Raw genomic sequence first — 23,607 nt, 5'->3', positions numbered from 1 at the left:
CAGCGTTATTTGAGAGATGCAATCGTTCCGGCTCGATTACTAGCGTCCCCTTCCTCCTATTTCTTTTATTTTGAAACACTACGGATCCGTACATGAGGTGCTCACGATGCAGAAGGGCATTTTAGGTATCACTTTGCTTTTTCGTATTGACCGATGATTGGGCTTCCTCCTTCTCTTATCCCTTTAGAGGGTTGCCCCGCATATAACCAGCACTTAGCAAAACAGCACAAGGGCTCGGCGAAGCACCATATCCAGTCCTTTTGGCGCCATGAGCGATATTGGCGCAATGGTATTAAAGTTTCGCCTTTTCCTTTTCATCCTGGAGGCTCAGCTTCAAGGCCTCCCTCACCCCAAGATCAATCAACACGTCTTCGGAACCGCCTGTTGATGTTCAATAGACTGCACGACCCAGCAGGATGCAAACTTACCCGGAACCACTAAGCTTGGTGTGCTGCGATAGAACGCTTCGATTCGGGCTCCTTGTCCCGTCTTCGTAAGACCCAGCCTATGATGTTCAGAAGAGCTTCCAGATGAGAGTATGCAAGAATGGAATACTAACCCTCCCATAATCTTCAAGCATTCTTCCGCAACGTACTTGCATACAAGTCCGCCCTCAACCTTGAGCAACGCCGTAACTCCACCAAGCAGTCTAGCGCCATCCTTGTCACTCAAATGCTCCAGCTCGTAGACAACCTGCTCTGTCCAAGCCTGCAGTGCTTCAATCTGTCGCCCCATGTTTCCAAATTTGTATCGAACGACGGGCTGTTCTATCAATTTCTTGCCAAAAGCCTCCCGTTTTAGCGCCCATTGAAACGCATCGTGAACCGCGGTTCGACATCCTCTCAACCCCTGGAAAACTATCCACAACCTCTCGTGGTTAAAGTTTACCATTGTTTGCCTGAACCCGGCGCCTTCGGCTCCAATTAGGTATTCTGCAGGAACCTTAACGTCTTCGAAGGTGACATAGGTGGTTGCAGACAGCGGCCCAGCAATAACGGAAACAGGGCGCGTGCGGAGACCCTCAGAGCGAGGAATCAGCAACATAGAAATTCCTTCAGCACCGGGACCACCAGTTCGCACTGCAGTCATGAAGTAGTCGGAAAACATGCCATTGGTAATCCATTTCTTTTCGCCGTTCACCATAAAATATTTTCCGTCCGGTGTTCTCTCGGCCGTTGTGGTCAGGTTGCGAACATCGCTCCCGCAAGCAGGCTCGGTCACGGCGAGACAGATCCTCTTCTCTCCAGACAGAATCTCAGGGAAGATCTTGTCCTGCAGTTGCTTGCTAGCAAATTGCCGGAGTGGAGGCGCACCGACAGTCAGTCCGATGAACAAGCTAGCAATGCTGCCGCCACGAACAAGTTCATCCCAGAGAACGAGGTCGTGGAAGCCATCCCATTCCTCTGCCTTAATGCCGCCGATAATAGGATAGTGAGACCATTCTTTCGGGATGGATTTCCCGGCCGCGATGGGAATGAGCAGGCCAGCTTTTGCGCACTCGGAATAGAGCGATGCGGGGATAGCGCCTTCTTCAACCCACTCTTCATTGTAGGGGGCGACGTGCTTGGAAATGGTTAGAATGCGTACACATAATTAAGGGCAAAGGGGCGAGGTAAATTCTAACAGAGTAGAAAGATATATTAGATTGGAAAGCCATAATTCTAAAGCTGACTACCTGATGCATGGAGAAACGGGCCTTGGCTCACCTCGTCACACCACTGCCTTACAGCATCTCTCAGCCGACGATGACTCTCTTTGTAGTATGGAGAAGGACGCCCAGTATACCTATTCTTCGTTAATGCCCTCTGCACCCAACCTTTCACTGTCTACATTTCCTTACCAGCTCGGTTCCGCCCATGGAAGTGTGCTGCCAAAGCATGGTGAAGTCATGACAGATCAGTGTAACTAACGTATAGTGAAGTGTAAGGCGGAGAGTCCATTTAAATGCTCATCACCCTCGCATTCAAATCGGCTTAACTGGAACAACAAAACTCGACTCGGCAAGTGGAGTGCATGTGCAACAAGCCGAGGCATCCCCGCCTTCATAACCCTTGTCCGCCACCAGAGTAAGTTTCGCCGAATAGGGAAGTTAAAAACGACGACAGATATTTAAGATAGCTAGACCTTCCAGGGCACTAATGTCAAATGCTAGTCGATCTTAGATTTATACCGATTCAAGGAGAGGGGGAGGGACGTGCAGCACCGGCCGATGAGTTGATTTGTGTGAAGCTCGAAGCTGGGACCTCATTCTGCTCCGCGCTGCACCTCGAATTTTGAATTTAGAACTTCAGATAACTAGTTAAGAGTTAAGTTAGTTTGCATGAGTTTGGTAGTAAAAGTGTTTAGTAAAGTTAATAAGTTAGTATTATCAGAAAAAAAGAGAAAAGGAGGAGAAAAATAGCAGAGGAAGGATATAGTGTCAGTGCTGTACCATCGTTTGCTCACTCAAGCTTTCTGCTGCGCTGAACCACAGCACTTCAAATATTTTCTGTGCGCTGTGCTTGACAGCCATTCCCCAATCCCTCACCAAGGAAAGGAAGTCCCTTAGCAAGCGTATTCCGCTGAAAATCCCTCACATCAACGAAAAATGAGAGTCTTTAATGTGCCCCATCCAGCTTGTTTAACTGCTACACCGAAATAAATACAAGCATCACGAACGGCCATCATGAACGGCCATCCCAAATCCTTCTCAGTTCCAAGGCAGAACTCCCCAATGCAAATTCAACTACCGAGTAGACATTGCTCAATCTCAAAACTGCTCTCCAAACCAAACCTCAGCTTCCAGAGGTCAATGTTGAGGACCTTCAGCGTCTCGGAGACACACTCTCATCGGCGGCGGATATCAGGAGGAGAACACACGGCTCCCCAATTCCACCAAGTCTCTAAATATAGCGCGAAAGGATTTTTTTGGATCTTCAAGGACTCTGCAAGACCCATTATATCCGTTGCTTACGACGAGTACTCCTCCGATAGAAAAGAAGTTCTAGATAACGAAGAGCATTCAAAAAGGAGCGGAAATTTTGGGGGTGAATGAGAGCTCGGCCCGGTCTCTTCTGTCCTCGCTCCTCACCACAAGAAAACTTGACAAAGGGTGAAACAGGCGATCGGCCTAACTCTAACGTACAGCACTCGGGACCCCTAGGATGGGTTTACCGTGTGAATCCTTGTTGACAGACTCGCTATGTTCCTGCTGGATTAGGTATAGCATTTTCTTCCCTTCCGGTCTATGTGACTAAGGTGATAGAATACATTATGAGGATTAAGCTTACATGAACGAAAAAGATTCAGTACTAGATAGTATTGGACGAGATGCGATAGTCTGGAATTGTAGAGACCACTTCTGATATCATTACTGGCTAGCTAAAATTCTATAATCAAGCCAAGTTCCATCCCCTCTAGAATCCTGCAAGATCCAAAAACTGATTCACAGCACCAAAGGTCTCGGGGGCAGAGTATCCGAGGTTCAAATTATGGCCCGTCTGATCTGGGACATATACCCCAAACGGCTTCGCCCTGGGAAACCTCTCAACACTCAATCCCGGGTTTGAAGACCTCCGTACACCGCAATTTGGGATCGAGATCGTCGTATTTCCGGCCGCATCGCAGACAATCGCATCGATCCTTCCCGTCAAGTACATGACCGGTCCAGCGAATTCGGATGTGTCATTTTTCTTGAATGTAGCGAGTTCACCAATAGCAAAGGAGTGGGGTTGCATCATATCCCAGGCCAGCATTCCGGGGTCGTACTCGCCTTTGAGTGAGTACACAATCTCCCGGAGCGCAGTTGGATCCATATGGACGTATGCTGGAGGGAGATGGCCAAATCTTTTGGGGTTTTGGATGCTGGCAGCGCGAGGCCGAAAATTTGCGCCAGCGGCCTTAATTCCGACGAGGTTTGTAGACGATGCTGTGAGGATGTATGCGTCGGCTCCGTCGGCGGGGTTGGGGTAGTCCTGTGCCATTGCGCGACCTACCAGGGACCCATAGGAGTGCGTTACGAAGATGACTTTGTTGTATTTGGCTTGTATGCAAGAGAAGGATTGGGATCGCAGGCCTTTGATGATTTCGCGGATGACTTCTAATTGCAAAGGCAGCTGGACGGTATTGATGGGATCTGGAAAGTCCGAGTCCCCATTTCCCAGGTTGTCAATAGCAAGCGTAGAGTAGCCCTGAGCGGTAGCGTGGTGTACCCAAGAGAACTCTCCGGGGAAGGTGGTGTTGGGGTACTTGATCCCGTTCCAGTACTCCTAGCTTCAGGTTAGCGCTGAATTGTTATAAGATTCTTATCAGAAACTTCGAGGATCGATTTGACTCTCTATTTAGTTGCTTCGCGAGATGCGATGAGGAATGAGAACATCTGTGCAAGACTCACCTTCGTGTATGCCAGCCCGTGCAAGAGTAATTGAATTGAACCTTCTCGCTCTGGCATTTTATTTGCAAGCACACAGTATGTCCCAGCAATGTTGTAAGTCCCCGAGACATTCTTCTTCGGCAATGTGCTAGCATTGAAAGACCCCAAGTAAGTGCCAATTGCTTTCGGATCGGTGGTGTTTGGGAAACCCGGAAGGGCCCAGTTCTCAGCGGTCGCTGTGATCGATAGCTTGATTTCCTTGCATATTGGTTCTGAGCCTAGGATGTATTTTGCATTTGCGCCTGCTATCAGAGACAAGAGCAGAGAGATATGAATAGGTTTCATTGCGGGTGAGATATAGTGACTGAATTGATGACTTGGAGATGAATCGAAGTAACAGGAAAAGGGGTGGTGGGACGATTAGAAGTAGCTAAAGATGATGATGAGAGATGTCAGTTTCAGAGGGAAAGACCAGCTTTTATACGACTATCGAGACTGATGAAATTGGATACCAGGATGTATCTAATGCGGACTAACAGTATTACCGAACTAGAATAAGGCTGAGTTCCAACGACATCGCTCCTTTGTGGGCATATCCACCAAAGTATCTGTGCGGTGAGCCGACTAGGGCCATTCAGTTTTGCGGGATGAAGCTGTGCTTCCTATCGCTTTCCATTCAGACGTAATGCTCGTCTTGGCAATGTCTGAAAAGGCCAGTCCATAGTATAGCAAGGAGACATGTAAGCCAATGAGAAATTATATCAATCAAATTTCTCGTCCACAGCCACTGCGGACGAAAGATATAGGGCGCAGTAGTCCCGGTTGCTACTTCAGCCGAACAGCGTTATTCGGAGGTGAGAAAGTTTGTGAGGCTGGGATCGAGCTTTGAAAGGGAACTATTGAACAGTTGGGAAATCAAAGTTGACCGCCTCGTCATCCTTGGACGTTAAAATAGGCGAGCCAAGAGGATCAGTGACTGGAAACGGCAGTCGATTAATCCTTGCATAGCCAATCTCGTGGTTAGCGCTTATGGGGCTAAACGTCGTTGGATGACCTAAACCCGACCTCAACACAGCCTCACCTACTCTTTCATTGCACATCATTCTGCATCTTTCCAGTGAGCCATGTTCCCGCGCCCAAAAAGGTCCGTTCGAATCAGGCAAAGAAAAAGAAGACTCAAATTGGATGCTACTTCCGTTGAGTATTTCTTTCATCTTTCCCGATATCCTCTTGCAACATGATCGTTGAAAAAGATGTCTTCGAAAAATTGGCAATTCGTCTCTACTAATGGAGGCGGGAAAGCCGATGATGAACAATCCCGGAGAATTATACGAGAGAATGCTATGCGGGACTTTCGGCGAAGCGAACGATTGGCTAGGATGAAGGAGTTTGAGAAACAGAAACAAGCACAAAGCGGAACCGAGCATGCAAGCACGCACCGGGATGCAGATGCTATGGCAAACAGGAACCGGGAGCAACAGGCACACCATGACCAAGAGGTCGTGCTACGGGGGTGTTTTGACAGGTCTTGGGAGATCATGTCGTTGAAGGGGCCAGGACTCGGATTCGATCCTTTTACTTCGACGGTGCTGCCAGACCACCATGACTCTCAGCAACTGTTTCACCATTGTATGTCCACCTTTATTATTATTATTTTTCGCCCATGGAAAGCGCCGAGCCTTTTTGCCTCGTTTGCCGGTATGGAGGACTTGTAGGCCATCTGGTCACAATATGGTTCGGTAAAATCGGCAAGGTAGAGTAGATGGTGCTGAAACTTTTGGCCTTCTGCTAGGATGTCTCTTATTGACAGAACCCCTTAGTCGGTCCACTAGAAGGGGAAATCTCTATTGAACCATATCCGGCTAACGCATCACAGTCGTCCATAGGATTGCCCCGAAACTCCAACCCGTTGGAAGCAATCTTAGCAGAATCTCCATCAACTATTTCCTTGCTCGACAAATATTAGAGGATTCAGGCCTGCTCTCCACGGTCTTGTTCCATGCCGGACTTCATACAGATGCGCTAAGCGGTAAGCTCTGGAGCGCACCAACTCTTTATCATCACGGAGAGACGGTTCGTATTTTGAACGAACGTCTCAGGTCTCCGCAGAATGCAATCAGTGATTCGTCAGTTGCTATGGTTGGATTTTTGGCGGCTTCTGGGGTAAGCTAAGCTCTAGGTTGAGAGCGATTCGGAGTGAGAAGTCAGTATGCTAACTAGATCATTGCACCTTAGAACATTACCGGTGACACTCAGTCTGACATGGCACATACCCAAGCGCTTCAGGATATGATAAGAATGAGAGGTGGATTGAGTAACCTCGGATGGCAAGGCGTGCTAGCGATGCTTCTACTAGTGTAAGTAATGGACCTTGCTATTTTCGAAGACCTCTCACCTATCTTTAGTGGAGATTCAATAAGAGCTACAATATCAGACTCGCGACCCAACCTGAGTGCCCCTGATATCCGCTCTAATAGGCTTGTTGCTGAATTGCCTCCAAGTATCTTACAACCTGCGCCTCCCACTATCGACACCGCGTCCCTCGGCCGCGAAATAAGGACAATGATGGGAATAATCACTCCACTAGCATCTACCCAGCTCAGACTCCTTAAGGATCCTTCGACCACAATATCCTCCGTATTATCTCTAACAGACTTAATTGTAGCCGTAGAACACCGCCTCTTTAACATCAAAGTTCCATCTCCATTCCCGCCTGAGCCCCAGGCCCTCTTATACGATTCAGCCCGCCTAGCCCTCACCATCTGTATGTCCTGCAATTTCCGCGACTTTCGGCCTCTATCTGCGACCCTCATGGGTCTGCAAAAACGGCTTATGCCGATTCTCAAATCTCTAGAGTCTCTCTATGGCGATATGACCGATACTCATCAGCGGAGAATGCTTCTTTGGATCTTGTGGGTTGGTGGAATAGCTTCGGTTAACCAGGAATGGTACGCAAAGAGGATATCGGTGTTGATGCTTGAGTTGGGATTGGCGGAGGTTGAAGAGCTGAGGAATTGTTTTCGGGAGTTCGTTTGGAGTCCGAGGATGGACGATCAGTTTTCCTACAGTCTTTGGGAGCTCGTTCAATCTAAGATGACTCTTTCAAAGATTGATTGAGAAAGGTAGCGGTCTCAAGGCACGGAAACATAGTGATGGAAGTCGTTAATACAAGATGTTGTTGCTGGTCGGCTAGAGATACATCAATATCAAATGATTTTGAACGAATTGAAGGCGTAATAGCTTGTCTAGTCTAAGCTGCCAATTATCTGGCATGAAAATCCTATAGTCGAAGGACCTTTTGTCACCAGTGAAAGCAAACAGGCATAGTTGGTATTCCGGAGAGATGTGACCGAGAATGTGGCAGGATTCGCCGTTGTCGCCCATGGAGGTTGATCACTTATCTCAAGCGCTTGTGCACGGCCGGAAGTTTCATCCTGACGTAACAGGTATCGTTACTTCCCCACGGCTTCATCCTGGAGGTTCGAGCGCATCTTGATCTTCCCCTTTGCGCTCGCTAAACGCCTCCGTCGTTCAACTACAAGATTTTCACAGAATCAAAACAATCCTATGTATTTAAGTTACCCAGAACATCCAAGGAGGCTACGCCACAGCCACAGCTGCACGATGCACAAGCCACTCAGGCACCCACCTTGATTTTCGCGAGGCTCTGTTCCGAACTTACAAATTTTAACACGCACCTATATATAAGACACGTTTCGACCTTGCTTCTGGATAATATCTAAATACTAACTGGGTCCATGGCGTGGAGAGCGTTCCTTGGCACGAACTCGTCACGGAGAATTGGCCTTGTTCTTGGGTATGGATCGCCTCGTTTGTCTATCACATCAAATCGGAGCTGGAAACAATCAGCCGTTAATGCAACTCGGAGTTTTCACGGGGGGAGCGGCTCGGATCCGGGTGCTAATCAGGGCATGTAAGTCGTAATCTTCGCAAAGCACGAGACATCTACTCACGTGTTCAACCAGAAGTGCTTTGGTTCATTCAATTAGCGCGAATATGTCTGCCCGGGTAACTCATGGGCCAGAATGCTTTTATCACGACGATGAAGACGAGGATTTAGAAGAGGAAGAAAACCCCGGAAAAAGAAGAGTACGAGATCTTCGCGACGAAATTGTCCTAGAGCTTGATTGCGACTCATTAGAATCTACCGCCATTGCACTCAAGAAACGACTTCAACTGCACTGCGATGGCCAGGACTCAGAACCGTGCCAGCATCTCAACGCCCTCCAGACACTGTTGACCAAGCTCGCCGCCACAAAAGATCCACTTCCAAAATACGATAGTCCATCGGATTACTTAGATATTTTCTCAAAAATTGCACTGGCATTAAATGCTAGGTCAGAGTTCCCTATCAGGCTGATATCGGTGAAAGAGGTAGAAGATCTCCGCGAGATCGAGAGGATCGCAGACACCATCTCCCGCATAGCTCTTCTTAATGCCGCTATAGGAGGGTTGAAGGGTTCGATTTCGCGCGATGTGATCCACCACATATACGACAACGATGGAAGTCTATCTACGCTTGCCCGGATAGTTAATGGTGCGCTTCTTGATGCTAAAGATTTTATTCCTCGGAAACAGTGGTTTACGGCCGAAGAAGAGGATAGAATTCTTGCTGTTTTGAAGCTGATACTTAAAGAGAAAGGTCGGCGCAACTGGCTGTGAAGAATGGATAAGGTCAATAGCGTTAGGGGATGCTTGGAAATTCGCTGCTTGTAAACCAGGAGACACCCATATCGCCAAATGCATATATCCACAATTACATCATTGAAATAGCTCCCTGTACGCTTGGTGCAGCAATAAACAGCGTACTCTACGGCTGAGTCTTAAGGTCACGTGCTTCTGCAATCTCGCCAGCCCTAATTAGTTAAGCATCTATAAATCACCTCGCGCTCCTTCAACCCGCTCAGTTCCACAAATTATAAGAGCAGTCGTCAAAGGAAAAACCGCAGGGCTTAGAATTAATACTTGCAGGTAAAGAGGTGACTCGGGCACTTCGATCACTCGAGAAGTCAAAAGCTTTACCTCCAATCCGAGAAACTCCCAACTCCGAGCCTAACTCCGAGAACTCTCCGTCTGTTATCAGCACCCTTTGATGACTGTTTGTATAGAGACCACTAATTTTGCCCTTCTTCAAGTCGAGTGAAAAGGTTCTCCTAAATCTCAATCCTTGCGCCACCGAAATCGGTTTCGCTCACCACGACTCCACCTCTCCTTCCCAAACCTTCTCACTTCGCACCCCTCGGATCCGTTACAACTTAGCGTAAACCTAAGATTCCAGCACAAAGTATCCCACCTACGAGCTCTTTCTAGTCCCGATTCAATCCACCCCCCTAAGCCAGAATGCCAATTAAAAACGTCGCCCTAATCGGGGCCGCCGGCACCCTGGGTCCATCCGTCCTCCATGCCCTCCAATCCTCCCCATTCGAAGTCTTCGTTCTCAACCGCGCATCCTCAAAATCCACATACCCAAACACCAGCACAATTACCATACCGGATGATCTCAATGTCCCAACCCTCACCACCCTCTTCCGCTCACACGCCATTGATGCGCTTGTAATGACAATCGCAGGTTCGTACGTCTCCGAACAAAAACGCCTCATTGAAGCCGCCTTCAACGCCGGCGTGCAACGCGTCATGCCCGCGGAATTCGGGAGCTGTGATTCTGCAGATGAAGCTACGAATCAGCTGCTCCCGCTTATGGAAGGCAAGAAGCGCGTGCGAGAGTTTTTGCAGGAGGTTTGTGGGAAAGAGAGGGAAGAAGGTATGGGAAAGATGACGTGGACGAGTCTTGTGACCGGGCATTTCTTTGACTATGGGATGGCGACACGATTGATGAAATTTGATGTGAGGGCGAGGAAGGCTTATCTCTTGGATGGTGGGGATGTCACGTTTTCGGCTTCGAATTTGGGGTTTATTGGAAAGGCGGTTGTGAGGGTCCTGGAAAGGCCGAAGGAAACAGAGAACCAGCTGTTGTATATTCACAGTCATTCGACAACTCAGCTTGCTGTTCTCGCTATTCTCGAGAGGCTCACGGGCGAGAAGTGGGAGAGGATACAACAGGATACTAAAGTATTGATTCCAGAGGCGAGACGGAGGATGTTGGCGGGTGATAAGGAGGCGACTGAGGAAGTCGTTAGTCCTTGGGGCATTGTGAGTAGTGATTGGAGAGGGAAGGAAGGCTTTGCAAATGGCCTATTGGGCCTTGAAGAGGAGGATTTGGAGAGTGTCCTTAGGGATGCAGTTGAGGGGCAAAAATAAGAGTAAGTTGGAGGCTGGCCAATAATTCTAACATAATTTCCATCTCTAACACCTAGAACCGCTCAAAATGATAGAATAGTACCATACAATTCCCTCCGCAACCTCCCTCTCTCTACAAACATTTCTACCTCCTTCCCCTGTTTTTCCCATTCACTTCCCACCCCATACCTGCCCCTCTCCCAGGCCCCCCTCCTCCTTCTCGAACTTAACAGCCCTATTCTCCTCAGCCCACTTCGCCTCAGCCTTCGTCCCCGGCATCGGCGGTACAAGCCCATTCATCTTCCACAAATCCCTCCTAGTCTCCTCAACGCTGTACTCCCAATCATACCCTTGGTCTTCAATAAACGGCTTCAGTGCCTCATCAATCCTACCCAAGAACTTGTCCCGCACTTCCTCGTTCGGCAACGTGCGAGCGATATTCTGGATCGTGATGCGGATCCAGGGTTTCGCGGACGCGGAGGGGCGGGAGACGCCACCAATGTAGTAGGAGTTGGGTTCGATGGGGATGAAGAGGACGTTTACGTAGAAGGCGGGGAGGTTGGCAGCGGTATAGATTTTGGTTATGGCCTGTGAGAGGGCGGATTTGGTGGAGGGGGTGGTGAAGGTGGTGGGTGGATGGTAGATTATCCAGAGAGGCATTGCGTAGTGTTTGATGTAGAACGAGCTGGTATTTTACTGGTTTGCTGGTTTGCTGATATGCTTAGAGTTACCTTTAGACGTTGTTTCGCTTGTGTTGTGGCTTTAAGTTTAAATTCAACTTCTCCTTTATACCGGCAAACTTGATGACGGCCTCGTGGATGCCCTGGGACCGAATACTAATCATCCAGTTCACTAATCAACTTCTCCACATCGCTGGTTCACGCGCCCCGGAATTGGGTTGTCAACGCCGTATACGATTATATTTTGAGGAATAATTAAGAAATGCCTCGGCACAATGATGTCTCCGCATCTTGCCTCTTGCCAGATTCCATACTCAACACCTGGTGTGCATATGGACATGAGTAAACCACCTCCACACCAAATAATGACATTAAAGTAAAATATCTTGTACTGAGATTCTGGTACGGCCGCAGCTGAATGATAATGAGAATTCTTCCAATTGAAATTTTGGATGAATGTAATGTGGTGTTGACTTATAGTTCACCAACCCTCAGCTGAGGACCGCCTGAACCCTATTTCGTGATGCAGGCTGACAATCACTACTACCTTAACATTGGTGGGACAAACCTCGAGACCGTGATTTGAAGGGCTGTATAATGCAATTCTCCCAGATTCTTTCCTCCGACCCCTTCCCTCCTAAAAAGAAAGGAAAGAGTTTACACGCGGCCTGCATGGACTTAGGCTCCGAGCCATCTTAGGTCCTGACCGCTGCACAGTTCCATCGGGAGATCCCTACCGAACCAGGATTGGGGTTTTTCTGCAACCTTCCTGAGTTGATCTTGTGTGTGTTTAATATCTATAGGCGACACTAATAGAATTGAAACGGATAGGATGGGCTATGATGACGGGGTAAGGCCTAGAGGGTGGAGGGCAGAGAAGAGAAAGGTGCAGTGGAAGCTGGAAATGGCGAGGAAGCTGGAAGGGGCGAGCGTGGATAGGTTCCAAACAGGGAAGCAGCTAGGAACACCTGTAAGCAAGTGTGCAGTAAATAATGGCATTGTAGTATATGGATGTTCTCCTCCAAAGGCATCTATATGCATCAATGTTCTCTACCAATCATTGCTACCTAAATTTTTACTTGTTATTGTACACGTATACACACAATCAAAACACCACATCTTCACCTGCGCACATTCCCCTCAAAGAACCCTTGTTCTGGAACCAGCCTTCTCAACGCCTTCAAACACATCTCCACTTCCTCAGGCGTTGGATCCCAAACCCTCCTCACCTCTTCCCAAGCTTTCAGCGTCCTCTCGCTATCCGTACACTTCTTAAACGCCTTCAACGCGGCAACGACCGCCATCGAACTAATCCATGTTCTCTGAGCGCCGATTTGCGTGGCTTGGAGATACTGTTGCCATAGGGATTCGAGACGGTCGCGGGTCCAGGAGGAGTAGCGTACGCCCCCGAAGGAGGAAAACCCATAGAGGATGACAATGAAGATGGTGCCGTCAGGTGGGATGCTGTTTAAATGCATTTCATTGAGGAGTTCGGTTACACGGTCGATGTTGCCGGCTATGGCTGCATAGTGTCGAATCAGGAGACCATAGGTTCGTGTATCTGGAGCTATAGGGGCGAAGTCCTGGGCGTTTTTGAGTGCTTCGGCGTCTTTTTGCTCGTGAAAACGTCTGCCGTTGTATGTAAGATCGAGACCGAATTTGCGGGCATCACGCCAGCGCCGAGGAGGCGGTTTCGGGTTTTTTTTGGTCGCATGCAAGCGCTTCATGCGTTCGAAGACGTGTTCGGCGGCTGCGGGCTCCCCGGCTCGGAACAGGGCTGCTATGACGGCGTTCATGACGACGGTGTCTACAATGTCGCCCGCAGAGACGAGGTCCTGGTATGTTTTTCGAACACCGTTCCCGTTCTGCAGAACGCCATAGTAATATATCAGACTCACACGAAAGTGCCGATGGATCTTGAGCTTCCGGGCCTGGATCTCTTTTAGGAAGGCTTCGGCTAAAGTATACTTTCCAGCCTTAACGCAGATGTCGAAGAGAACGCTCATGGTGACAGTGCCGCCTTTTAGGCCGGCGCGTTTCTCCATTTCCCGCCAGATGAAGAGTGACGATTCGACTTCGTCTTCGGATACCTTGCCCATGAAGCGTCCTGCAAAGTAAATAGCAGAGGTCCATTCCGAGCGGATGATGTGGATGTGTGCATCTTTCATGTCGTCTAATATAGAAAGAAAACGCTGCATGGAGAGTTGGTCCGCTCGCTCTACGATGGAGAGATGGTGGAGAAGGGCGCGGATTGTTTTGATGTCGAGATAGACCACGCCGGGAGATGGAAGCAATTTATAAGTGGAGTAGACCTCTTTGTGCGGGGTTTCTTCATCCACCAACAGTTCCACCAATTTCTCAATGTATGCCTTGTGAAGTTCTTCACGCACAGGCCAGGGCTGGTGCTCGTCCCCAATGTTCCATATAAGCGGCCCATCATCCACGAACTGGTCTCCTTCCGGGCCGGAATCTAATTGAATGCCATAGTAGTCCACTAATGCCTTCAATTCCCTCTCCGCAAACTTCTTGAATCTATTGAAAGGGCGACGTTCGGAACGGGAGGATTGGAATTCTCGCCGATCGTCATTGAACGTGCTCTTCCGTCGGATCTTATGGTGTTTTGATGCGAATGGTATGATTTTTCGCATAGTCGATATCTGCCTTGCATGTTGCTCGCAGGATCCCGCACACGCCAATGCCTGGATGAAGAGAGTGTCCATGAGTTCGGTGGATGGCAGCGATATTCTCGGCCGTCTATCTGCGGCGGATGGGCGGAACATGCGTCGGAAGGGGCGCGACAACAAGGAGGGACATAGAAAAGTCAATATCGGTCGCCCTACGTTGGAGACAACTGTGTTGGTCGTCCTCTCGAGGGTGTGGAAAAGGGACATGAGATGGAGATCATTGTGTCAACGAGAGGTCGTGCGACGGGTTTCCATTTACAAAAGGAATCCAAGGGATCAGAAAAGACCCATTGACCAGGTCCGACTGAGAGCAGTGGCGTTTGTGGAGGGGTGAAGCTTGATGGCGAGGCGATTCGATGCGATCTATGGCCTGGGAACTTTTCTTCATCGGCAAGTTCCGCACTCCGGCGCTTCTCTGCGACCTGGTGAGAGCCTCGACAGCACAACCACATCTCATTGCGGCTTCCCTAGTGTCTGAATACTCTTCAATCGTATTGGGGAATATACTAACTCTATAACGCGCGCCATATACTGCGCTGCAACAACCCTCTCCGCCCACAATGGGCCGCTACGACTTCCGTCCCCTCCGCGTCCGCCAAACCGCTAAAGCCCTCTTCGATACCAAACGCAATGCCTCCCTCCCGTGCTGGTACGACACCATTGGCAATATCCCGCCCTCAGAAACTCTCGCGCGGCCCATTCTCCGCGCCCCGCGGCCGAAAGGCGGAAAGAAGCCAAGCCGCATGTTCCAACCCCTCCCAATCCACCACCCAGAAGACAAGCTACGGTCCGAGTTCTTCGGAGACCACCCGTGGGAATTAGCGAGGCCGAGGATATTAGTCGAGGATAGTGGGAATGATGCGAAGGGCTATGACTGGAGTAAAATTGTGCAGCCGGGGAAGCAGTTGGATGGCGAGAGGTGGGTTGGCATGCCTATCCACAGCGCGGCCGAAAACTGATATAATACTGGTATAATACTGATATGTATGCTACAGTGTCGTCCAGCGCCAAATGTGGCTCATGAAGCATAAACAATATCCCAAAGCCAAAGCTTACGACGTCGCTCGTCGCGAATTCTACCAGCACCGACACCTCGAAGAAATCCGGCAACGGGTGGCTAAAGAAGAAGCTTTATCCACCGGCGCATACTTTGGCAAGGGCCCACTAGAGATTGGTATGGAATTGGAAGACAGAACATGGGAGAGCTGGAAGGCCTGGGCTGAGCGGCAGATCGAGGATGAGCAGCAAACTCGCGCGCAGATGTTCTCCGGCCCGCAGGATGAGCTGAGTGCTCCGGAACTGGAAGAAGCTCTAGAGGAGGTCCAGCCAGCTGTGTCGGAATTGAAAGAGGCTCAACCTGCGTCGGGGGGGCCAGCTTTGCATCCGTGAGGTAGACGAGGGAAGTATCTACTAGCACTGTATATTCTTTGTAGTTGTTTCATGGGAAGAACATCTATCTGTCCAAACTGTCTTGTTCTAAGCCTGCCCTTCGTCAATTTCTTTCAGCGTTGCTCACTACTGCCTTGGTGGGTGTGGTGATCATGATGGACCCCGCTCGTCCCTACCCTCAATATCCCCAACGCCCCACCTACCCGTCATCTTGGACCTCTCGTCAGCTTAGTTTACACACACTTGGGTTAATAGCCGTATGTCTCCAGAGCCCCTCCACTACCATTAAGCGAAGTAGGTGGGATTTTATGAGCACTCTAACCCTCCATATTGGAGACGTCTTGCTTTGAGTTTTAGGGTCTATCCAACTTAGGCACATTTCGCAGTGAAGAAATTCTTTCCAATGTCCGAATAAAGGTCTATGCGTGGCCTCCACGAGCATTGACCGAGCACTGAGTCTTGGGATCCTTCGCGATAAGTTTGACTATCTTTCCTCCTCCGAGAGGCGGGTATATAAACGCTCCGGCCCTAGGTTGTAGTCCTCACAAATCACTCTGACTACTACTAGGGACTTAACACCTGTGAAATAGCAAACATGGTGTGTACGAGCCTCTCGGAAAAGTGTACCGCAACACAATCATGTCTGTTTCTAAAAAGTTCAGCCACAAGTTTCACGCATATGCTCTTCTGGACTGGACTAAAACGACACAAAACTCGACTTATAGCTATATCTAAGCATCTATAAAATGCCTTCCAAATTATTAATGGACTCAACCGTGTGGGCTGGGTTGGTTTAAGCCACTGGATAGGAGCATGTTAGAGACTGGGGGATTATAAAATTCTGAATTGCCATCCCCATGGATTCGCTCCCATGATTCTAAATTTAACGAGACTCCTCAGGCATCTGTGAGTGGTGCGGGGAGGAAAACTAAATTGCTTTCTCATTTCTGGAATTTCAAATGAATAATTGCTAAATTCGCAAAAGACGGGTTTAGCATCTCCAGACCTGCCGGTTTCTAGGGAAGCGACCCAGTCTCGCTCGCTCGTTGGTAGAGACGGTGAACATTGACAGCCGGTAGTGAGTGTCATAGATCTTGTGGACTTTTCTTCATCTTTCCAAACACAGCTGTAAAGGCTTCCAGGAGCCTTTAGGTGGTCCATACTCAGGATCCAATCTATCGTTATGCTTTGATCTCTCTCCTTACCCGGCACACATACATTGACTGGTTCCGATTTTTATTGACTGTAATCGGCACCAAGGTAAGTGTGAAGGTATGGAGATCTGTTGGAGGGATACCGGCGTTATACACTCCAACAAGGTCGCCAGAGGTGCACAGATTTATCATCTCTCCAAGTATACGTTTGGACAAATGTGTGCTTGCGTTCTCATATTGGCTCTTGCACGAGATGTCAACTACTGCATCAGTGTCGCTTTACTGTATTCTCTATTCACTAAAGATGTTATCAAGTGATCGAGTATGTTTTGTGTAGGTTCAATTGCTCTATATTATTTGGCTGGGAGAAGCCAGCACTAAATCCATAGCTGCGGGAGTGACGATCATGGTGGGACTGTGACGGGCGAGGACGAGTCGCCAAGTTCTCAGTACGTTATTCCTAAGGACTGGCCTCTTACTTCCTTTCCCTTACTCATGTCCCATTGTATTTAAATAACTAATCGTGTTAAACGGGGTTTAGACATCCAATATTCACGATGTGTTATCCCGAGAGTCTGGTCATGCCTTCTATTACGCATACGCCCCGCTGGTTTAACCGACTCCTCCAAGCACCCGCATGCTACTTCTCCGCAGGGTTTAATATACGGCTATTTCGAAAGCATAATTTAGACGCAGTAGTAAGTATTACAGTGAGACACGTCTAGGCGTTCTATATAGCCCCGTTGTTGCCTTTGCGGAAGATCAATTCGCAACGTCCATAGCTATATGCACTTACTACCACGATGGAGATCCTCGTTGTACTGGCCTTCCTGTCTCTCTCCATACACGGTGTTTGGGCACATGGTACGTCCCTCCTCTTCCTTCCATCAGCTCAGACTAGCCTTAGTCCCTAGGAACATTCGCGCACTTCGTCGTCAACGGCACTATCGCGCCTGAATGGAAATACGTCCGGTATCGACACCCTGTTTCTGTACTATATCTCTGGGCTAGACTAAATTTTCTTAGTGATGTAGCTGGTGCACCTGATTATGAAAACCTAACCAATATACCACAATACGCCAAACGTGTTCCCTTCTTCGACATCTATTCTCCAAACATGGTATGCGGTCGCTCGGCTGAGAGGGCGGCTGCGAATACGGAGACGGCGACTGTGATTGCAGGAAGTGAGGTAGGGTTTAAGCTTGCGGAGATTATTAAAGTGAGCAGAGCTCCGGTCGACAGCTTGTCGTGACTATATCTGACACACTGGTTTACGCAGCAACCCACCCAAGATCTCATCTTCCACGACGGACCGGCCCAAGCATTCATGTCTCGGGCCCCAAACGATGATTTAGAGCATTATGATGGAAAAGGGGATTGGTTCAAGGTTGGATATATTGGGCCGAAGAGTGATACTGCTTGGAAGCTCAAAGGGAAGAATGGGGTAATATCTTTTCCAATAACTCCTTCCCGAGCGTCGCTTTTATAAAAATCCAGAGCTACCTCAGCTTTAGACTAACTTTTTCGATGCTACAGTGGAATTTCTCCATCCCAAAAACCACTCCACCGGGAAAATACCTCCTCCGAATCGAACAGTTCCAGCCGTACCGACTCTTCAATACGAGTCAGTGGTATGTCAACTGCGCTCATGTGAAGGTTGTTGGGCCTGGAGGTGGTATGCTCTTCTCGTTTCTTATCCACTTTCATATCCAGTACTTCTCCACGTGTTAGTGCTTATACTAGACGTCTAGGAACACCGACCAGATTTGTCAAGTTTCCTGGAGCATACAACATTAGTGATCCAGGTACTACCCCCGCCAATTTCAATTGAGCATTGACTAATCATGATGGGGTAGGAATTCAAATCCCACCAGAAATGGATTTGACACTACTCACACCTGGTGTAATCAGTGGAGGCTTGCTTAAATATGTTCCTCCTGGCCCTCCTGTGTGGACTGGTTGATCTGGGATTAAGTTCAGTTGATGTCGGGAACAAAGAATAATTGTGGGATTGGCTATTCATAAGACCTTCTTTTCCATACGGGACTCCACCTCATTACCTGAAAGGCCAAAACCCCTTACCCTAAATGGGTGATACAATTGTTCATTTTAAAAGCTGGCTTCTTTCTCCTTCTTTCAGCAACACTCTGACTTCATTCTCTCGTAGCGCAACAAAGCCCTGAATAACACCCTTCATGGGGAACCTGAAACCCGGCACTTGGACCAGTATTTGGTCAAGGAAATCTGTGGGCTCTGAGATGGGTTCATAAAGCCCTAGTTTATCTCATCTATGAGTGTGTTGTTCTAGCTTCTATGTCCAGCATATAGCGGAATTACCCGCCAGGGTCGAAAATCCAAGATTCCTCTTCAAAATCTTCTTCAGTGCCTTAAATTCTATGTCGCAAATACGAGCGATATTGCTTGCAGTAGTCACGCACAACACGATAGTCGCATTTTTCCGAGACCCACCCCTTTTCTTTGCATGTATACCCCTAAGTACACTATTTTAGCCATCAACTCAGTCCCTCGTGGCTCTGGTGCTCCCAATAGCTTCATAAACACTATGGCTCCGATCCTGCTGTAAAGCTAGAGGGTTTGAGATCATGGCCAGAGGCCGGTGTCTGTGGAGATGGGCTCAACGGTCTTCGAATGTAAATGTAACCGTTATCATCTTTATGCTGATTTGAAATAGCAGATGAGCAGCCGAGGCCTCGAAAATCATTCGATTCCGTCATGGACCATAGGGTTCTGAATCACTCATGTATCGGGAATGAGCCGGGGTGACGATGATTATTATTGTAGAAAAATAAATGCCCGCAGTTATACGTCTTGAAGCACGTACGTCTTGAATGTATCAACATTTTTCTTACCAGGTGGTGATCGCTCGTATCTTCAACCCGCTGGTCGAGATTTCTATCAACCCACTCCCCATAAGCCCAGTTCCAGCACCCACATAGACCTGTCTGCTATTTAAAGAGTAGTTTCAGAAGGACGAAGAGGAACCTTCAGCCTCTTTTGTTTCCATTCACCAAGTTTCTGCCCAACGCTGCATCCGCAAGCCTGAGGCCGTGCTCAGATATTCTATTTCACGCGTACATTCTAGACGGCTTCAGGCTCTATGTAAAGGAATTGTAGATAATTTAAAATTATAATTATTGAAACTTTATTGACTCAGAGCGGGTCCTATTGATTTCTCGATATACTTGTCACCCCAGCCCTGTAGTGAGGGAGGTTCAAATTCCACTTCTGTTTATTGCTCGAATACGGAGTTTGGGCCTAAAGACAGGCAGTGCCACCGTCTCCGCTAAGAATGCTCTCTATAGCATTATCCCTCTCCATTTCCGAATGTGTGATTTTTTGTAGACACTAACGTATATTTGATGTTCGGCACAGGCGCAGAGTTTAGCACACGATATGAAGGTGAAAGGAAAGCAGTTCTTGTTTGCAGTAACAGAGATCTCCGATCTCTAGTCACTTGATGATCTACTTCCACCCCTCCCCTCCCCCCTGATACACTGCCGTTACGTTAATGGTTTTACCTTCTGCTTAGTCGCTTGCCGCGTCTTGTTGTTCTAGAATATTGTGGGAATACTAGTCGTCAATTCAAATCAACGAAGAAACAGCCTTGCTGCACATTTCGAGAGAGAGCTTAGCAAAGTCTATGAAGTGCCAGGTCATACGATAGACTTGAGGGTTTTAAGTCAAAGGAAAAGCAATCGCGTCCGCAGAAGAGAGATAATGTATTTAATCCATTGTGTAGAATGGAACGGATTCAAGAAAGTCAGATTGATACTTCCTCAGGCCCAAAGAAGGCCCAAGCTAACCAGACCGCGGTTGGTTCGAATCATCGTTTCGAATGTTTTGCCATGTTGAAGAGCCGGGTTGCGAAATACACCATAAACATGGGTCAACAAGCGTGAGAGTTTCTAAATCTTGGTGCCCACAACAATCTGAGGAAACAATTTTCTAGGAACGAAAGCTAGTTTGGGGCTCATAGATTGCAGGACAAAAAAAAATTAGCCATGACAGGGCCATATCGTCCCCTGAAAGATAGTGTCTTCCTCGTCGGCTCTAAGAAGTAGGTCTTGTCGCTGAGCCTTTTGGTCAATACGGCGCTAGGCATTTATATTCCTCTAGAAAAAAAGGTTGGACAATCGAAAAGGAGACGCGCAATGAAGGCTTGACTCATTTCGAGGCTCAGAGAAGATATAATATATTTATTTCCCCAGTGAGTTGAGGGAAATGCTCGGTGACGTTTCCAGTCTGTGAGGACGGTGAATTTGCAGGCGTCGTTCCAGCCATTTGTCGAGCTGTTTCGCGTTTTAGTTCTGGAATACTCATGCGGAGATCTACCCCGGGTGTAAAGCGCGGGCTTCGGCGCCAAAAGAGCATCAAGGAGTTGTATCTCCTTTTGTGGTAACAGAAAAATGCGTTTCAACCCTCGGCATTTTTGAGGAAAATAGCATAGTCCTAAAGACTGACCACTGCTGTTTACCTTGATCTGTCTAACCATGAGATGCATAGCACGAAGTCCTTCTCGTTTTCGATATACGGAAGGGAAGAGGGAATTAGGAAAGACCCTGGAATAAATCTAGGTTGCATTTCGGTTTAAAGAATCCTTCAACCTGGTGTGTATTTTTAAGTATAGTCAAGTGCCGATGTCGGGAGTTGTTTAGTTCAAGCAGGCAAGGCCCGAGCCCCCAGATCCAGCCGTCAGCATAGAATATTTCCTTAGAAGATTTCTTTTTGCAATGAGTTTTTGCTAAGCTTTTCTGGTATCGCTAGGAAGCGTGCTATCGCTCCAAAGGAGCCGCATCTCATAATCTTGCTATAACTTTGATTTTGCATCTCTAACAGGAGCGATTGCATAGCCTCGCCTTTATGTTCGTTGCTGAGAAGCTCTTCATGGCATCTGGATCTCCTCGATTCCGATTCTAGTACAGCGCCTTGATTTCCATACGGCTGTTTATTCTAGTGTTATTGAATATTTTTAGAATCACACTAAGCCCACCATCGATTGAGTAAGTTTGGTATTTGATTTCATCGTGACATGGGGATAATAGTGGTGCCTTTTCAATCTTTTGCCCTAAGAATGGAAATATGGACGTTACTTAGCGCTTTGGAATGCGGCCCATATTTAAAAACCCCACGCCAAATTTCGAGCTGGAATAGTGATGCTCTGAGGGAGCGATCCCAAAACTGAGGAGCATTCATTCCTGAGAATGGCCTGAGTTTTCGGGAAATGGAACTATCACAGGTGTTTTCTTTTTTAGTAAGGGATTTGCGGTTACTACGGTGTTCTGTCGAATTCCATAGGGGAAAATCCTTAGATCTTGTAGTAGATTGTAGGCAGGCCAAAGGCAATCGGTTGTTTTCAATTCCGGATATATGTCTAACGCACGAACACGAAGCTTCTTATTTTAATATCCCTGGGAAACAACGTAGACCCACACAGGTAAGAATAACCAAGTATGTGGAAACCCTGCATAAACCTTCAGAGGAACTTATAGTCAACTAGAGCCGATATGATCATGGTAATAAACCATCTTGTGCTGAGGAATAAGGATGGATAGATCGACTCAAGAGCGCGGACTCTCCATACCAAAAGATCAATGGTAATTTAATCCAAACGAAGTCATGCAGCCTGACAGTTTAATTGTATTTCAAAAAGCAAGCAGGTCTAAATAGCTACGCCGAAGGACTTCTCTCGATAGACTCTAGTGCGAGGATTTTCATCGTATTTTACTTCGAGACGAACGGCGCGGAAAAGGCTGCACATATTGACCCGCTGGTTGAAAAGTTGGGAATGTTGAGCGCGCTCCACATGTTTTTGCATAACCTTCTGATTTTGTCCGAAACCAAAGAGGCAGATACGTGGCCGAATCCAGGAAGGCCGTGTAGAACCTTTACCATGAATTCCCTCCAGGGCTTCCAACGAGGCGTAGTACTGTACGATTGGGCGATTCTAAGGCCTGTACAGGTGAGATTTTGTGTACGTTTGTACAGTAGGGAGGAGGAGAGGTAGGTGTACGTATTGTAACTGTTACAGCTCACGTGATCTATACAAGTAGTACAATTTAATTAAAGTACGCTGTACTCTAGCTAAAACAGCTAGGACTATAGGTCTCTAAAGACGCAAGATTAAGGTCTAATTAACTATAAAATAGATAGGTCTACTTATAACACTAACAGTAGAGCTAGAGGCGGATTACCTTGCCCTACTCCTCTAGGAGCGTTATACCTGCGCTATAAGCTTACACCTTTAATAGCGTATAATTGCTTTACAACGTGATTATAGTCCTCTAGGGACTACTGTAATTAATCTTTAGCTATAAACTGTGTACTATTACAGGATAAGGCAGGAGACGCAGTGTAGAGGGCTTTTAACTTCTGCAACTTACAAGACTAATAATAGAGGGATCTAATTAACTAGATAAGGCCTGTAAGGAGGTAAGAGGTGTAGATAGATACCTCTGTAATATAAAATAGTCTGTAATAGGCATTTTTAAGACAACAGACTGCAGATAGATAGATTAAAACTCTTAGAAAGAGATTTAAGCGTCTGCAGGCCTCCTGCTCGCCAGAGCCCCCCTACCCCTCCAGAACCCCTATACAAACTTTCTAAAAGGGTAATACAATCCGTACTACGTACCGTACCTAGGGCATCATTAAACGTACGGTACGGCTCACGAACTTAGTACGTTCGTACTGAACATGTGATCGTTATGGTTCACTTTGTACGGACCGTAGTACGGCCCGTTGGAAGCCCTGATTCCTTCCACAGAAAGACCATTTCACTGGGATCGTGCCTTCTGCTATTGACGAAGAAGTACTTAGATCTGCGGTTTTATGCTTTCAGACCGAGCACAAGCTTTATATAATAGCCATTGTGATGGGTTTTTGATCCAGTCGGGAAGTCAATTGTGGCGTGGAGCAAGAAAGTCTCTTGTAGAGAATGGACGTGGGAGTACCGCTGCTGGGGACCCCAGACTCGGGGGCAGTCTCCAAGCATGATTTATGGCTAGCTACTTTTCTTTTTCCCTGAGAAGTTAGCCAAGTCGCCAAATCCAGGAAGACAGCACCATAACTGC

The 23,607-nt window shown here is 47.8% G+C and overlaps 11 protein-coding genes across 11 annotated transcripts; 5 read left to right on the top strand and 6 right to left on the bottom strand.

Moving 5' to 3' along the window:
* Positions 1–123: 123 nt before the first annotated feature.
* BDR25DRAFT_285264 (acyl-CoA dehydrogenase-like protein) lies at positions 124–1,890 on the bottom strand (the record flags this gene model as incomplete). Its single annotated transcript, XM_033688169.1, has 5 exons — positions 124–381; positions 429–505; positions 560–1,563; positions 1,707–1,785; positions 1,841–1,890. 5 exons carry the CDS (start codon positions 1,888–1,890, stop codon positions 293–295), a joined length of 1,299 nt encoding a protein of 432 aa, XP_033548521.1. The 3' UTR covers positions 124–292.
* Positions 1,891–2,477: 587 nt separating this feature from the next.
* Positions 2,478–3,350, bottom strand: BDR25DRAFT_354180 (uncharacterized protein; the record flags this gene model as incomplete). The annotated part of the gene is made up of 7 exons (XM_033695266.1): positions 2,478–2,595; positions 2,655–2,688; positions 2,727–2,825; positions 2,860–2,964; positions 2,993–3,080; positions 3,137–3,224; positions 3,307–3,350. The coding sequence occupies 7 exons, from the start codon at positions 3,348–3,350 to the stop codon at positions 2,478–2,480; spliced, it is 576 nt and encodes a 191-aa protein (XP_033548520.1).
* Positions 3,351–3,413: 63 nt separating this feature from the next.
* BDR25DRAFT_203200 (uncharacterized protein) lies at positions 3,414–4,510 on the bottom strand (the record flags this gene model as incomplete). Its single annotated transcript, XM_033684413.1, has 2 exons — positions 3,414–4,247; positions 4,373–4,510. Coding segments are annotated over 2 exons (972 nt in total), but the record flags the coding sequence as incomplete, so codon positions are not given.
* A 962-nt stretch (positions 4,511–5,472) lies between these two features.
* BDR25DRAFT_342371 (uncharacterized protein) lies at positions 5,473–7,468 on the top strand (the record flags this gene model as incomplete). The annotated part of the gene is made up of 4 exons (XM_033693716.1): positions 5,473–5,980; positions 6,228–6,514; positions 6,587–6,708; positions 6,757–7,468. The coding sequence occupies exons 1-4, from the start codon at positions 5,605–5,607 to the stop codon at positions 7,466–7,468; spliced, it is 1,497 nt and encodes a 498-aa protein (XP_033548518.1). The 5' UTR covers positions 5,473–5,604.
* A 593-nt stretch (positions 7,469–8,061) lies between these two features.
* BDR25DRAFT_22188 (uncharacterized protein) lies at positions 8,062–9,117 on the top strand. Its single transcript, XM_033685047.1, has 2 exons — positions 8,062–8,285; positions 8,338–9,117. Exons 1-2 carry the CDS (start codon positions 8,110–8,112, stop codon positions 9,032–9,034), a joined length of 873 nt encoding a protein of 290 aa, XP_033548517.1. The 5' UTR covers positions 8,062–8,109; the 3' UTR covers positions 9,035–9,117.
* Positions 9,118–9,466: 349 nt separating this feature from the next.
* On the top strand, positions 9,467–10,702 carry BDR25DRAFT_303153 (NAD(P)-binding protein). The gene has a single exon (XM_033689948.1). The coding sequence runs from the start codon at positions 9,713–9,715 to the stop codon at positions 10,628–10,630; it is 918 nt and encodes a 305-aa protein (XP_033548516.1). The 5' UTR covers positions 9,467–9,712; the 3' UTR covers positions 10,631–10,702.
* A 108-nt stretch (positions 10,703–10,810) lies between these two features.
* Positions 10,811–11,269, bottom strand: BDR25DRAFT_193697 (uncharacterized protein; the record flags this gene model as incomplete). The annotated part of the gene is made up of 1 exon (XM_033684305.1): positions 10,811–11,269. A coding segment is annotated over one exon (459 nt), but the record flags the coding sequence as incomplete, so codon positions are not given.
* A 1,004-nt stretch (positions 11,270–12,273) lies between these two features.
* BDR25DRAFT_22181 (uncharacterized protein) lies at positions 12,274–14,296 on the bottom strand. Its single transcript, XM_033685045.1, has one exon. The coding sequence runs from the start codon at positions 14,178–14,180 to the stop codon at positions 12,411–12,413; it is 1,770 nt and encodes a 589-aa protein (XP_033548514.1). The 5' UTR covers positions 14,181–14,296; the 3' UTR covers positions 12,274–12,410.
* A 109-nt stretch (positions 14,297–14,405) lies between these two features.
* On the top strand, positions 14,406–15,424 carry BDR25DRAFT_260193 (mitochondrial ribosomal protein). The gene is made up of 2 exons (XM_033686633.1): positions 14,406–14,892; positions 14,969–15,424. Exons 1-2 carry the CDS (start codon positions 14,534–14,536, stop codon positions 15,360–15,362), a joined length of 753 nt encoding a protein of 250 aa, XP_033548513.1. The 5' UTR covers positions 14,406–14,533; the 3' UTR covers positions 15,363–15,424.
* Positions 15,425–16,033: 609 nt separating this feature from the next.
* On the bottom strand, positions 16,034–16,708 carry BDR25DRAFT_354174 (uncharacterized protein; the record flags this gene model as incomplete). The annotated part of the gene is made up of 4 exons (XM_033695265.1): positions 16,034–16,059; positions 16,138–16,203; positions 16,256–16,524; positions 16,581–16,708. 4 exons carry the CDS (start codon positions 16,706–16,708, stop codon positions 16,034–16,036), a joined length of 489 nt encoding a protein of 162 aa, XP_033548512.1.
* Positions 16,709–17,319: 611 nt separating this feature from the next.
* On the top strand, positions 17,320–18,347 carry BDR25DRAFT_324849 (uncharacterized protein; the record flags this gene model as incomplete). The annotated part of the gene is made up of 6 exons (XM_033692182.1): positions 17,320–17,380; positions 17,431–17,488; positions 17,543–17,735; positions 17,796–17,960; positions 18,053–18,191; positions 18,268–18,347. The coding sequence occupies 6 exons, from the start codon at positions 17,320–17,322 to the stop codon at positions 18,345–18,347; spliced, it is 696 nt and encodes a 231-aa protein (XP_033548511.1).
* Positions 18,348–23,607: the final 5,260 nt, after the last annotated feature.

Source organism: Lindgomyces ingoldianus, assembly GCF_010093535.1.
Source record: "Lindgomyces ingoldianus strain ATCC 200398 unplaced genomic scaffold BDR25scaffold_13, whole genome shotgun sequence".
NCBI lineage: Eukaryota > Fungi > Ascomycota > Dothideomycetes > Pleosporales > Lindgomycetaceae > Lindgomyces > Lindgomyces ingoldianus.
Note: the sequence above shows the minus strand (reverse complement) of the source record. Positions and strands in the feature narration are given on the sequence as shown.

Bases quoted from the DNA above. Each gene is read 5' to 3' on its own strand.
- BDR25DRAFT_303153 (XM_033689948.1), top strand. From the start codon at position 9,713: ATGCCAATTAAAAACGTCGCCCTAATCGGGGCCGCCGGCACCCTGGGT.
- BDR25DRAFT_22188 (XM_033685047.1), top strand. From the start codon at position 8,110: ATGGCGTGGAGAGCGTTCCTTGGCACGAACTCGTCACGGAGAATTGGC. The intron at 8,286-8,337 runs GTAAGTCGTAAT...GTGTTCAACCAG, and splicing joins CCGGGTGCTAATCAGGGCAT to AAGTGCTTTGGTTCATTCAA.
- BDR25DRAFT_22181 (XM_033685045.1), bottom strand. From the start codon at position 14,180: ATGTCCCTTTTCCACACCCTCGAGAGGACGACCAACACAGTTGTCTCC.
- BDR25DRAFT_260193 (XM_033686633.1), top strand. From the start codon at position 14,534: ATGGGCCGCTACGACTTCCGTCCCCTCCGCGTCCGCCAAACCGCTAAA. The intron at 14,893-14,968 runs GTGGGTTGGCAT...TGTATGCTACAG, and splicing joins AAGCAGTTGGATGGCGAGAG to TGTCGTCCAGCGCCAAATGT.